Source organism: Schistocerca serialis, chromosome 3 (genome assembly GCF_023864345.2).
Source record: "Schistocerca serialis cubense isolate TAMUIC-IGC-003099 chromosome 3, iqSchSeri2.2, whole genome shotgun sequence".
NCBI lineage: Eukaryota > Metazoa > Arthropoda > Insecta > Orthoptera > Acrididae > Schistocerca > Schistocerca serialis.
This window is the reverse complement of record NC_064640.1, coordinates 760766387-760780261: the sequence shown is the minus strand read 5'-3', so window position 1 is coordinate 760780261 and position 13875 is coordinate 760766387. Positions and strand designations below refer to the sequence as shown.

The 13875-nt window shown below is 40.6% G+C and overlaps 1 protein-coding gene across 5 annotated transcripts in view; it reads left to right on the top strand.

Annotated features, from left to right (window-relative positions):
* LOC126470603 (protein PRRC2C-like) overlaps positions 1-13875 on the top strand; it is a 299950-nt gene that overhangs the window by 243464 nt on the left and 42611 nt on the right. For all 5 annotated transcript variants that reach the window (XM_050098556.1, XM_050098559.1, XM_050098557.1 and 2 more), the window contains 3 exons: positions 8194-8379; positions 10195-10403; positions 10927-11038. In XM_050098556.1, coding sequence (XP_049954513.1) covers positions 8194-8379; positions 10195-10403; positions 10927-11038 — 507 coding nt within the window. The remainder of the gene's footprint in view (positions 1-8193; positions 8380-10194; positions 10404-10926; positions 11039-13875) is intronic.

The window sequence follows — 13875 nt, the reverse complement described above, 5'->3', positions numbered from 1 at the left end:
CGTTCTAACCCTTCTACATCTGGGTTCAGTAACTCTTGGAAGTATTCTCCCCACCTGTCAAGTATTTTATTACTCTCCCCTATCAAATCCCCTTCTTTGTTCCTACACATATTTGTTCTGGCTTGGAACCCGGTCTTTCCTTCTTTAATCTTTTGGTACATTTCACGACTTTGCTTCTCTTCTCCTAGCTGTTCAATTTCTTCCAGTTTTTTTCTTTTCTAGTGCTCTTTTCTTCTGTCTGCAGACCCTATTTGCTATATGGCGCCTTTAATTATATTCATTCAGATTTTCTCGAGTTGTTCTCTGCAATAATTTCATTCATACTATATTATGTTCCTCAATTCTTATCGTACATTCTTAGTCAAACCACTCTTCCTTTCTTTGAGCCCATTAATGTCCTAAAACCTCTCCAGCTGCCTCGAGGATTGCAGTCTTACATCATTTCCACATTACTTCTATATGTTCATTTGATGTGTCAGTCTCATTCTTAATCCTCTCTTCTATTTTCATCTGATATGCTCTCCGTATTTCTTCTAACTTCAGTTTCTTGATGTCAAACTTCTTTTGTTTGTGGCCTTTTTGTTTACTCAATAGTAAGATCCTTTGTCTATATTTAATTCTCACTAGATGGTGGTCTGAATTGCAGTCAGCTCCACGTTGGCTCCTAACATCCATTATGTCTAATCCGTGTCTCCGATCAATCAATATATGGGCTATCTGTTTTCTGGTTTGTCCATCTGGTGAAATCCATGTTTCTTTGTGTATTTTTTTATGTGGGAAACATGTACTACCGACAGTTATGTTTTTGCTTATAGCAAAATCTACAGCCCTAAGTCCATTGTCGTTTGATATTTCATGGAGGCTATGTCTTCCTATGGTTGGCTGAAAGGCCTCTTCTTTTCCTGTTTTTGCATTCAGGTCTCCTATTAATATCTTGACATTATGTTTGGGAGCCTGATCTTACAGTTGTTATACCTTGCTGTAAAACTTGTCCTTTTGTTGTTCATCTGCCTCCTCTGTGGGTGCATGTACATTTATGAATGTAATGTTGAAAAATTTTCCCCTTAATCTTAATATGGACATCTGTTCATTGATCGCTTGGAAGCACATCACCACATGTTTCAGTTCTTTAGCGACCACAAAACCTGTTCCAAAGGTATTCATCCTCCCACCACTATAGATGATAGTGAAATTTCCTGCATCCATTATGTCACTCCCCTTCCACCTAATTTCTTGGAGAGCCAATATTTTTATACTGTTGTTCTTTATTTGTGTTAGCAGCTGTCGTAGGGCTCCAGCTTGGTATAGGCTTCGCACATTCCATGTTCCTATGTACATCTGTCCGACTTATTCCTTTGCTAGCATTTGCAACAATTGATGTTTTACAGGAGGAGATTGTTAATCTTCCGCCCAACCATTTGGGGGTTTGCCCCTTACAGCTCGCAGGGTAGCTGGCTCCATGTTCAGGGGAGCATCCTTAGCCTTTGTAGATCCCTCTACCAACTACAAGGCAGCAGGTGATTTATATTGGGTTTACTCCCTTAGGGAGACAGGCTTCACCACACCTCTAGAGCCCTCCCTGCCCTATGGTGTAGGATGTTAAGAATGATAAGGGAGAGGGATAGGCTTAGGAGAGGATCGGACAGGAGACAGGAGATAGGTCGTTTTGGGACACACTTCGTCTGGCTCCTCCCCATTGGCCTGTCTGGCATGGGTGGCCCTGCTGGTAGCTACGCTACCGCCGGCATAGCCCTCTGGATCCAGAGCGCGCAAACCACCTCGTCCACACGAACAGTGCTGCGTTTAAGGCGGTGTCCCCTGAGGAGGGTGTGTACCCTTACTGCTGCAGAATGTTCCATTCCTCGCATTTCATCTTTATCATCCTGTGTCCCAGTGCCTTGGTGGATTGAGACGTGCTGCGACACAATTCGCCACCGGAGACGTGCTCTCCACATTTTTAACCGTCATCCTACAGTGGTGAACTGTGTTTGCTGTAAACAGTTGTGTGTGCAGTGTTGTCGGGTTCTTAGGGATAGCAAAATAGATAGCTGAATTTCCTGTATAGGTTCTTTTAACAGTTCAATCACTCTTCCGTCATGTGGGCCAACCTCCATTGGCTCTCTGAGACCAAGGTCCATTCTGAAATTTGTGGCCTGGCAGTGGTGGATGGTGTCATTGTGGATCCCAGACCAAGGTCCATTCTGAAATTTGTGGCCTGGCAGTAGTGGATGGTGTCATTGTGGATCCCATTGCTATCTCAAACACCTTGGCCCCCTATTTTGCAGAGATTCTGCACTCCACCCACTATCATCCTGCCATCCTTCATTGGAAAGAAGTTTAGGAGGCTCAGGTGATACCCACCTCTTCTCAGAATCATGAGTGCTACAATGCTACTTTTGCTATGAGAGAGCTAGATCATGCTCTTGCTTCATCCTGATCCTCCGCCCCAAGGCCAGACGATGTTTACATTCAGATGTTGCAGCATCTTTCTCTTGCAGGCAAGCACTTTGTCCTTCATATGTTTAACTGCATCTGGGCAGAAGGCACATTTCCCAGATGCTAGTGTGATGCCACTGTCATACTCATACCTAATCCAGGTAATGACAAACAACTTCCTTCTAGCTATCGCCCCATTTCTCTCACCAGCTTTGTTTGCAAGGGAATGGAATGTATGATTCAGGCCCGGCTGGTATGGTGGCTCGAGTCCCAAGATTACTAACCACTACACAATGTGGATTTCGAGTGCTCTGATCTGCAGTTGACCATCTCTTCACTTTGTCAACCTGTGTCATGAATGGTTCTCTGCAGAAATACCAGACTGTGGCTGTGTTCTTTGATTTGGAGAAACCCCACACCACCTGCTGGAAGACGGGTATCCTCCATACACTCTACACGTGAGGCTTCCAAGGCCGTCTGCCCCGATTCCTGCAGGAATTTTTAGAAGACAGAGCTGAGGCCAATGTTGCTCTTCTGTTCGCAGAAACTATGAAATTCCTGCGGCTCATGCTCGATAGGAAGTACTGTGTGTCGTACATGGCTGTCTGCTGCACTCGGTCCCTCAGTGTCCTACATATCCTAAGCGGTACTTCCTGGGGAGAGGATCAGACCATCCTCCTCCATTAATACTTACCACTTGTTTCTTCAGAACTAGACTATGGGTGTTTTGTTTATGCATCTGCACGTCCATCCATCTTTTACGCAGTCTCAATACAATCCAGTATCGTGGTATCTGTTTGGCAACTGGCACCTTTTACACTATCCTGGTTGAGAGTCTGTATGTAGTGGCTGCCCAACTACCAGTGTCATACTGACGTGATGTTCTCTCGTCACATGCCATTTGTCTGCCACACCTGGCTATCCATCCTATGCCGCCTCCTTCGATGACGCCTTTGACCCCCAGTGTAGGACACGTCCCTCTTCCATGTTACCTCCAGGAGTTCGGTTTTGGCTGTTGCTGTGGCAGCTTAACTTCACGCTACCTGCCACTTTCGCGATGGGGTGAACCCTTCACCACCTTGGCTTTGTGCAGTGGCCGGTGTTCACCTTGGACTGCATCTGCTTCCTAGGGACACTACTCCAGACTCGCTCTATCGCCATAAGTTTCCCGGCCTTCACACAAAACTTTGCTATAATACCTTTGTGTACGCTGATGGCTCTCGGACTGACTGCGGTGTTGGGTGTGTCTTCACCATTGGCAGTGATGGCTATTGGAGCACTGCTCAGTATTTACAGCAGAGCTTATCACGCTGTATCAGGCCATGCAGTACATCGGGCAGCACAGGCTTTTCAATTGTGTCATTTGCTCCGACTCTTACAGTGCCCTTCAGAGCCTGTGTGTGCCATACACAATCCATCCTTTAGTGAATGGGTCCAGGAAAGCTTCCACTCGTTCACTTTTGATGGAGCTTCGGTGATGTTTGTGGGTCCCTGGTCATGTTGGTCTGATGGGGTATGAGACCGCTGATGCTGCTGCAAAGGCTGCAGTCGTCCTACCTCGGCCTGCTAGTTCTTGAAATTCTCTCCACTGATGTCTGTATTGCCGTCTGTGACCAGGTGGTGTCCCTTGGGCATCACCACTGGTCTTCCCTTCATGGAACAAGCTCTGGGGAATTAAATCTGTTCCAGCGGCTTGGCCAACGTGCTCTCAGCCCTCTCACTACGAGTGGAGAATTTTAGGTAGAGTGCGTATTGGGCACTGTTGTTTACAATCACCATTTGTTAAGTGGTGATCCCCCATCACTTTGTGCTCATTGTCATTGACCTTTGATGGTTCGCCATTTCCTGAACAAATGCCCTTTCTTTAACTACGTACATTCTAGCATATGTTTGCTGCCTGAGTTTTCGTCCATTTTAACGAACGATATATGGGCTGTCAACTGTGTTTTACTGTTTATCTGTCATAGCAATATGGGGAAGAACATTTAATCTATAATTCAGGACCTCCATTGTCTCTGTGGCATATTTTATGGATCTTTCTCCAAGAGGAAGTCCTGTTTTTAGCTTTCTTCCCTTCCATCTATTGGGCTTAACATGTAGTCGCTTTTAACTCCTTTTTCGTCTTCTTGTTGTGTGGCTCTGACATGGGTGTGTATGACCTTAGTTGCTTTAGTGCCCTAAAATGAAACTAAACATAGTCTGCCTGTCATTGATAAAGCCACATCAGTTGTGTAGCTGTGGGTAGAGCTGTGTACAAACTGCACCACATTAGCTGTAATTGTCTCTCCTCTGTGAGACAGCGTTGACGATGAAGAAATTTCATACTTTGAGTATGGTCACTGTTCCAAACATTTCCTTTCTCCAACTCTTCTCTGTCATGAACATGTTGACTTCCTCCACAAACTGTAGTGCCTTACAGTGTGTAATATTATCATCTTGTGTGTCCTTATGAGTGACAAATGTAGTAATATGCATAGATAAAATGCCATATTCAGCCAAGAGATTGTTAGTAAAAGAATCTGAAGCTTTGAAATTGTCAAAGACACCCATTTTAGGTGCTTCTAGTGCCCACATTTGCAGATGCCAATAGTGAATTGTAGATCCATACTACCTTGTTCTATCAAATTGTGATATTACATGCTCTTTTTTTTAGGTGGTAACTGCGACAGTCTGTTTCCTTTGAAATGAACCCCTGTATGCCATTTGCTAGACACGAAATGTAGAATTAATCTGCAATTTGATTTACAGCACTTTGATTTACAGCTCTTACAGCACGTTATTAGTTTGCTATCGGAATTGAAGCCCCAATTGCAGTAGTTGTCATAAATGTTCTGTAGTGAACTTTCATCAGTATCGTTTAATACATCAGGTCTCAACTCTTTGGGTAAAGATAGTGTATACTTTCAACCGGATGCTCTGGAGATGAACGTTGTTCACTGCCTGAACAGCCACCTTCAGGTTCAGGGTTTTCCTGGCCTTCAAAGTCAGTGTATCTATACAGCTTAATATTAATGTATTTCTTTACTATCTCTATTATATTTCTAAATTATTATATTACACACAATATATGTGCAAACTCTATCCTTGACCCCAATTTCATTTCCATATTCATCATGTCACAACTTTGTCCCTAATATTTGGATCACATTCATTTAATTAGTTCTCTTCATGATATCACTGTATAGAGTTTACACAGTAACCCGCATGCGAACACTCAAATACATGCATTTGTACTGCAGCTATACCATTCACACATTGAAACTGTTTCATGTTGTTGCTAATCAATATGGGCCTGTTAGAATAGTCATCGAATTAAGATCTGTAAACCACATTTCATTGCAAAGGTGTCAACATCAAAATCTAAGTCAATCTGTAAAAATTTAAAACCATCAAATTTCAAACCAATCTGGCCTCACTCAGTAATTTTGGACACTTTGAACTGCATCCAGAGAGCATAAAGTCCCCCCATGATTCTTTACAGTGAATCAGTACAATGGTATCACATATCCTCTTAACCTATGAAGTTTCATTTTGTTTCCTCCACCGCTTCAGGGTGCTTAAATTTTCTTGTCAGACAGTGTATTTATTAAGTCTGATTGTATTCACCGAATTTTCAGATTATTGAGTTTCTGATAGGGTCTCTTCTTAAACTAGTTCTGTTTCCAGTGAAGTTCCAAAATTCTTCCTTACTTGATGCGATGATTCTAATAGTGATCATTGTCATCATGTGATCATCTCGCGATCTCATTCCATTTCATTGATGATACTATCTTTTCAATGACCCCATATTTTTTTCCTGTAATTGTGAATTTCAATTTCTTGATTGAAAAATATTGTCATGTTCGCTCCATTCTTCTTGTAGTGCTTCATCACAAACAATTACATGGTGCTGTAAATTCTTTTGCAACTCATTCCATACAATTGCAGAGGTCATCAGCTGCATACGAAGATTTTGCTGAAATGGTCTTGAAATGACTGTCATTATGTAACACTTGTCTCACCTCTCTCTCTCTTTCTGTTTGATTCATTATAAGTATACCTAATTTCTATTTCTCTGCTAATAAACATGAATTTTAGCTGCAGGCTCTATATGGTAATTATTATGGGTTGCTGCTTGAACAGCAGAAACAATATTAGCTTAGCCACGTCCCTTTAGCACACAAAGAACTCAAAAGTCATTTTGGAAAAACAGTGTTTATACAAAAATTTGGTATTTTCCCTTACTAATATACAGCATGAAACCATTTGTAATGTAGTTTTATCATCAAAATTCTTTCCATAAATTTCTGTAACAAGAGATGGAATCTGCCTGTTTGTTCAAGAAATCATTCAATAATAGTTCTTGTTTGAAATCAATGCAAGCCATAGTTCCACATAGATATTGCTATGAAATAATTCCTGATGGAAATTTATATACGTCGAAGTGCTACTGTTTCCCTGTGCATATGTATCGTGAGTAGAATATCTAGCATTAAGCCTCGCGGTAGTGGAAACCACACCCTCATCAGTCTAGTAAAAATGTAGGTAAACAGCAGCGGCAACTATCGTTCACTCATAGATGTGAAGAGTGAGTGAGTTTGTCACTAGGCTGCCTTATATTTTCCCACTGCAAAAGGTCACATGTACGGTTTCCGATATCAGTGGTTTCCCATCACAGATGCCCTTGTCAGGTGTGGGTTATGTTACATGTGCCGATATATGGGTCTCTCCCATTTGCATGTCTGGTGAAGTTACTAAACTGACTGTACACAAGCTAGGCACAATGCCCTATCCTTGATTTAGTCCATCACACACCCTGCAAAGCAAGCATTTTTGTTATAGTAATAGTTCATGTTATTAGCATTGGTTACTGATTTTGCTCATCCCTTGCTGTTTTGGAGTATTCCGCATGGGCATCACTGTCAGAGGTACAGCAATAACTAAGTAAATAGACAAAACAGTAATTAAATGGTATCTTCTGCTTGGGATGCTCACAATTTCCAATATTGCCACCATCACACACCCCCCCCCCCCCCTCCCCACCAACCCCAGTACCAAATCGCAGTATTGGTTAGAGGCTACATACAGGGATGCATCACGTACCATACATAATATGAAGTGTCTCCCCAGTTACCACCCACAGACTGTACTAACTCGTCTGGATTCACCACACATGGCTTACAGACTTACGTGAATAAAATTTACGTTCACATTATTTTCGAGTGGTTGACTTCAAGGAAGGTCAGCTAATGCACTCTGCCTATACTGCTCTGTCACAAATTCTCTTGCAGATTTTGCTAACAATGTGTAACCTTTCATCAAGCTAATATGATAAATGATAGTGTTGTGTCCAAATTTTGTCAACAACATATGTTGCTCTAATATTTCTCTCTACGTGACAGGAAGTGTCAAACATAATTTTTAAGAATTTACGTTGTTGTGTTATGCATGTCTCAATTATTATCTTTCATCTTTGTGTTTTTGTAAGTAATATTTTATATTATTCTAGGTATATAACTGCATTCTTGCTGTGATATGTTTATTCCATTGTATTGAAAAGGTCACTCAAAATTAATGTGTCTAAAACTGTTATGCACCAATGTTTGTGTCTTACATGGAGATGTGTGGCCAAGGGAAACAACAAAAGCTCAATTGTATTATCTTAAACACTAGGGAAAGTATTGTTGTGTCCGTGTCTGATAAAACTGTGAAGCTTATGTAAAACTGTGCTCATTTGACTCATTTTAATATTAAATCTTTACTTTTGGTTACATTCAGAATGAAGATGTGGTTGACATGAAACTGGACTTCACATTTGCTGACTCAGACCTTTCACAGCTTACAGAAGATAAGACTAACAAAGCAGTTGGTATGCCACGATCAATGCACCTTTCTCAGCAGGTGCAGTCAACTATTTCACCATCTACTGCCGAGTTGAATTTAAAAATTCAGTCAGTAAAGAAGGTAATATTCCATTTTACTCTTACTTAATACTCCATACTTTGCAGATTTGTCCTTGTCAATGTTGGTTTCAATTGCAAGTCCTTGAGTGATAAATTTTAGAGCATATGACAGAAACATTGTTACAAAACATTCAAGATAAATAAATCTACCACTTTATGACTGACATTATTAAATACATGTTAAGATAATTGAATTACTGGAAATAGAGATGCATAGCAAATAAAATACGTAAGAGATTTAGAAGTAGTGTGAATCATGAAAGTCTTCAGCATTTGCAGGTAATTACTTTCATGAAAAGTTTTTGTGTTTGGCTGGGTTGCTAATCTCCTTACAATTGATTTCAGGTCATCCTTAGAAACCATTGCGCACTCTCCCTGCAACCCTCAAAAAAAAAAAAAAAAAAAAAAAGATTAGTGTTTTAACGTCCCATTGACAATGAGGTCGTTAGAGATGGAGCGTAAGCTCAGATTAGTGAAGGATGGGGAAGGAAATCGGCCATTCCCTTTCAAAGGAACCTTCCCGCATTTGCCTGAAGCAATTTAGGGAAATCAAGGAAAACCTAAATCAGGATGGCCGGACATGGGTTTGAACTGTTGTCTTTCCAAATGCGAATCCAGTGTGCTAACCACTGTGTCACCTCATTTCGTCCCGGGGGGAATAGAGAGAGAGAGAGAGAGAGAGAGAGAGAGAGAGAGAGAGAGAGAAGACATAACATTTGAATTTGAATGTGCTGCTTCAAACTGGAAGAAGTAAAGGCTTTTACAAGACAAAACTGCATAATAGAACACTGTTTTACATTCCATTACATAGTTTCATGTCTGCTTTCTATAAGAATAGAGGAAAGTATGAAAAAAAGACATAATTTATAAGTTGAGTTTCTGTGCAGATGAAAAAGAATTTGCCTTTTAAATGGGTAATTACTGTGTAGATCGGTCATTTGCATGTGCACAGGGTCACTTTCAACTGAAATGGCAAACAGTCTCGAAAACAGCACAAAGTGTAAGCTTTAAAACTTTTAGAAAACTGTGCATGTGACTTAAGAAAATTTACCATTCGTACCTCCAATTTCATCACATGCTCGTAGCCTCCAACTTTAGCACAAAGTGCTGCTTCATGTAACCTGCAAAACAATGACTCTTGTACAAATCGTCAGTTGATCTAAATTTTTTGCTCTTCATTGTCAACTAAATCTTTAAATTCTTTGTGCATGGTTTTGAAATTGATTTCTGTAGCAAATTTGCTGTGCACATTGATTATATGACCATTCATTTTTATAGGCTTGTGACATTAGATCACTAGAGTGGCTATTTGTGTGCAGACAGCCACTGGGCCTTTGAACTTACTTTACACCACGAACAGACAGCATAGGTTAAGCAACACTGACACTATGGTTCTGCTGAACTGAAACAAGTCATGCCAACCAAAAAATGTCAGAACAGTGACACACCACTTTGCTAAAAGAAATGTAATCTCGTACTGAGTAGTTGCGAGAAGATCTGAACAAACCTGAGATGAGATGTATGGAATAGTGTGTAAACATGATGAGACCTGAACAGTATGTGTTCAGGACATTGCAAATGTGTGAAGTTTTGCATGCCGTTGCCGACCCTGATGTACAGTATATTATCCTTTTTGAAAGTGTTAACAATGATCCACCGAAAATGTGAAATGATCTTTATTATTATTATTATTATTATTATTATTATTATTATTTATTTCATCATATATTTCATCATATATACTCCTTTGTGTTGTAATACTATTCCTGCCATCTGCTGAAGTGTAATATTGTTATTACTGTAATTAATGCTTCAGGTCTGGGAAAATGTTCCTGTCATGCCAGCAGTAATTGAACACACAGAGGATGGAAGTGTAGCATCTACTGCTTCATCTTTCACGCCATCATTTGGCAATGCTGTTGATTCTGCTTTAGATCCAGCAACATTTGTGAAGGGTGTTGAAGGATGTAATGTTGTTACTGCTGATGAAAATTCTCCATTAAATGCAAATGAAGTTGTTTACAGGTAACTTAATTGTCACAGAATTATAATTTTACTTGAAAATACATTTGGTTTGGCTTTCCTAAATATAATCAGAAGTATATGTATACAATAACATAATAAGTGATAGTTATGCAATATTATTTGTAGATGTTCTGTATTTAATTTAATGTTTTTTGTCCATTTACCCATATTGGCTGAACGGCTGAACCCAACAATCTATTGATGATGGTTCCTTGGTTGTGAATACTGGTACCCCAGCTGACTTTTACAAAAAATTAAAATAAGCCTTTATGGTTGCTATTAAGTATCAGCTGTACTTTACTGATTGAACTGCCCATTCTGCCAATATATATTCTCAGTTGGCTGTTTATTAACTTCTTATCGGTTTTTGGGGGGGGGGGGGGGGGGGGGGGGAGGCTTACAGCATGCAGTGGATAAGATTTCATTTTATAGGAAATTGGTATTCTGTGGCTGAAAATGTAATACAGTTCAGTATATTAACTGAATTTAGTAAAAATTGGCTTAAATGAATTATTTATTACAGTGCTGGAGCAGCATTGCAGGGAAATGCAAGTAACTACAGTGGGGGTGTTCCTGTATCCACAGTACCAGCGTTGAAAAATGATGCACCTGCTACAAGTAGCAATGTTTGTAAGGTAAACATTTGCCTAAATATTAAACTGTAATCTATAAAATTAATATCTTTATCTATGGCAAAGTGAAAAATAAATTTCTTTCTGAAGGAGAGGAAAGTTACTTTTTTGAGTTTATATTTTGGTAATGATTTTTTTGCAACTGATATTTAGAGATCTCCAGAATTTGTGTAATCTGAACTGTTGCAAAATGTACATTATTGTGATGTAGTGTACATAGTGTATCAAATAGCCTGGACATGATCTTTAGGCTTAAGCAAACTGTTGGTCACATAGTAAGAAGTGAGTCAGAAAATAAGCACAGGTTGTGAACATCACTTCTGACTTGAATAGTGACCTCAATTCAGTGAGGAAGAGCCTACAAATTTAGGTAGTCAATGATGATTATGTTCTGTATAATGAGGATATTTATTACTGTGTTTCACCTGCTGTTCATAATAGTCCCAGACTTGCCCCCCTTCTAACAGCCGTGTACCGCAAGTCTCTAGAGGAACGGAGGGTTCCAAATGATTGGAAAAGAGCACAGATAGTCCCAGTCTTCAAGAAGGGTCGTCGAGCAGATGCGCAAAACTATAGACCTATATCTCTGACGTCGATCTGTTGTAGAATTTTAGAACATGTTTTTTGCTCGAGTATCATGTCGTTTTTGGAAACCCAGAATCTACTATGTAGGAATCAACATGGATTCCGGAAACAGCGATCGTGTGAGACCCAACTCGCTTTATTTGTTCATGAGACCCAGAAAATATTAGATACAGGCTCCCAGGTAGATGCTATTTTTCTTGACTTCCGGAAGGCGTTCGATACAGTTCCGCACTGTCACCTGATAAACAAAGTAAGAGCCTACGGAATATCAGACCAGCTGTGTGGCTGGATTGAAGAGTTTTTAGCAAACAGAACACAGCATGTTGTTATCAATGGAGAGACGTCTATAGACGTTAAAGTAACCTCTGGCGTGCCACAGGGGAGTGTTTTGGGACCATTGCTTTTCACAATATATATAAATGACCTAGTAGATAGTGTCGGAAGTTCCATGCGGCTTTTCGCGGATGATGCTGTAGTATACAGAGAAGTTGCAGCATTAGAAAATTGTAGCGAAATGCAGGAAGATCTGCAGCGGATAGGCACTTGGTGCAGGGAGTGGCAACTGACCGTTAACATAGACAAATGTAATGTATTGCGAATACATAGAAAGAAGGATCCTTTATTGTATGATTATATGATAGCGGAACAAACACTGGCAGCAGTTACTTCTGTAAAATATCTGGGAGTATGCGTGCGGAACGATTTGAAGTGGAATGATCATATAAAATTAATTGTTGGTAAGGCGGGTACCAGGTTGAGATTCATTGGGAGAGTGCTTAGAAAATGTAGTCCATCAACAAATAAGGTGGCTTACAAAACACTCGTTCGACCTATACTTGAGTATTGCTCATCAGTGTGGGATCCATACCAGATCGGTCTGACGGAGGAGATAGAGAAGATCCAAAGAAGAGCGGCGCGTTTCGTCACAGGGTTATTTGGTAACCGTGATAGGGTTACGGAGATGTTTAATAAACTCAAGTGGCAGACTCTGCAAGAGAGGCGCTCTGCATCGCTGTGTAGCTTGCTCGCCAGGTTTCGAGAGGGTGCGTTTCTGGATGAGGTATCGAATATATTGCTTCCCCCTACTTATACCTCCCGAGGAGATCACGAATGTAAAATTAGAGAGATTAGAGCGCGCACGGAGGCTTTCAGACAGTCGTTCTTCCCGCGAACCATACGCGACTGGAACAGGAAAGGGAGGTAATGACAGTGGCACGTAAAGTGCCCTCTGCCACACACCGTTGGGTGGCTTGCGGAGTATAAATGTAGATGTAGATGTAGATTTTCTGTGTGATTAAGATCAGGGCAGTTGGTGTGTGACAGGGTTTCTGAGTCTTCTCCAAACAATGAATGTGTCTGTGCAGCTGAGTGGGAACAGCTGTTGTCATCTGGAAGGTGTGTGTGTCCACAGCATACTCATCATGAAGATGTACAAAAAAGGACAAACTTGGTCACAGAGGATGTTAAATAAACATCCTAATTCATGTTCACAGTAACTTGAATGAATGGGCTCGAAACAAAACAGAACCACCTCTGGCCTGAACTGCTTGCTCAACATACTGCAGGTTAGACACATCATTGGGTGTGTTTTATTTGAAAATAGGCAAAACAGTGACTTGTAGGACCACACTACATACCTTGACTCGCCTTCTGCCCAGTTTGTGTGTTTTTGGCCCATTGAAAATGTATAGCTTTATGTGCCATTAACGGTAGTGGCCTTTGGTAAGTTACTGGACTCCAAATGTCCCCCTATTGGTTAGGATATTTTTACGAGGGTTGTTTTTTTAAGTAAGGGCCGTTTTTATTTTTAAAAAAAGATACAAATACTTTTGTAAAAAAACTTTTATTTTCTGACTCTGCACGCTTTTACCTATTTTTCTACATAGTTGCCTTGTTTATTTAAGCACTTGTCATACCGTACAACTAAGTTTTTAATTCCCTCTTCAAAGAATGCAGCTGCTTGCTCCGACAGCCAAGAGTTCACGACCGCTTTCACTTCATCGTCGTCATTGAAGCGCTGCCTGCCAAGATGGTGTTCCAGGTCCCAGAAAAGGTGAAAATCGCTAGGAGCAAGGTCGGGGCTGTATGGTGCATGGTCCAAAACTTCCCAACCAAAAGAATCAATCAAATCCAGAGTCTTTTGAGAGGTGTGAGGCCTAGCATTATCGTGCAGGAGCAAAACTCCTTTTGTCAGCATGCCGCGCCTTTTGTTTTGAATTGCTCTGCGGAGCTTTAGAGTTGCACAGTAGGCATCT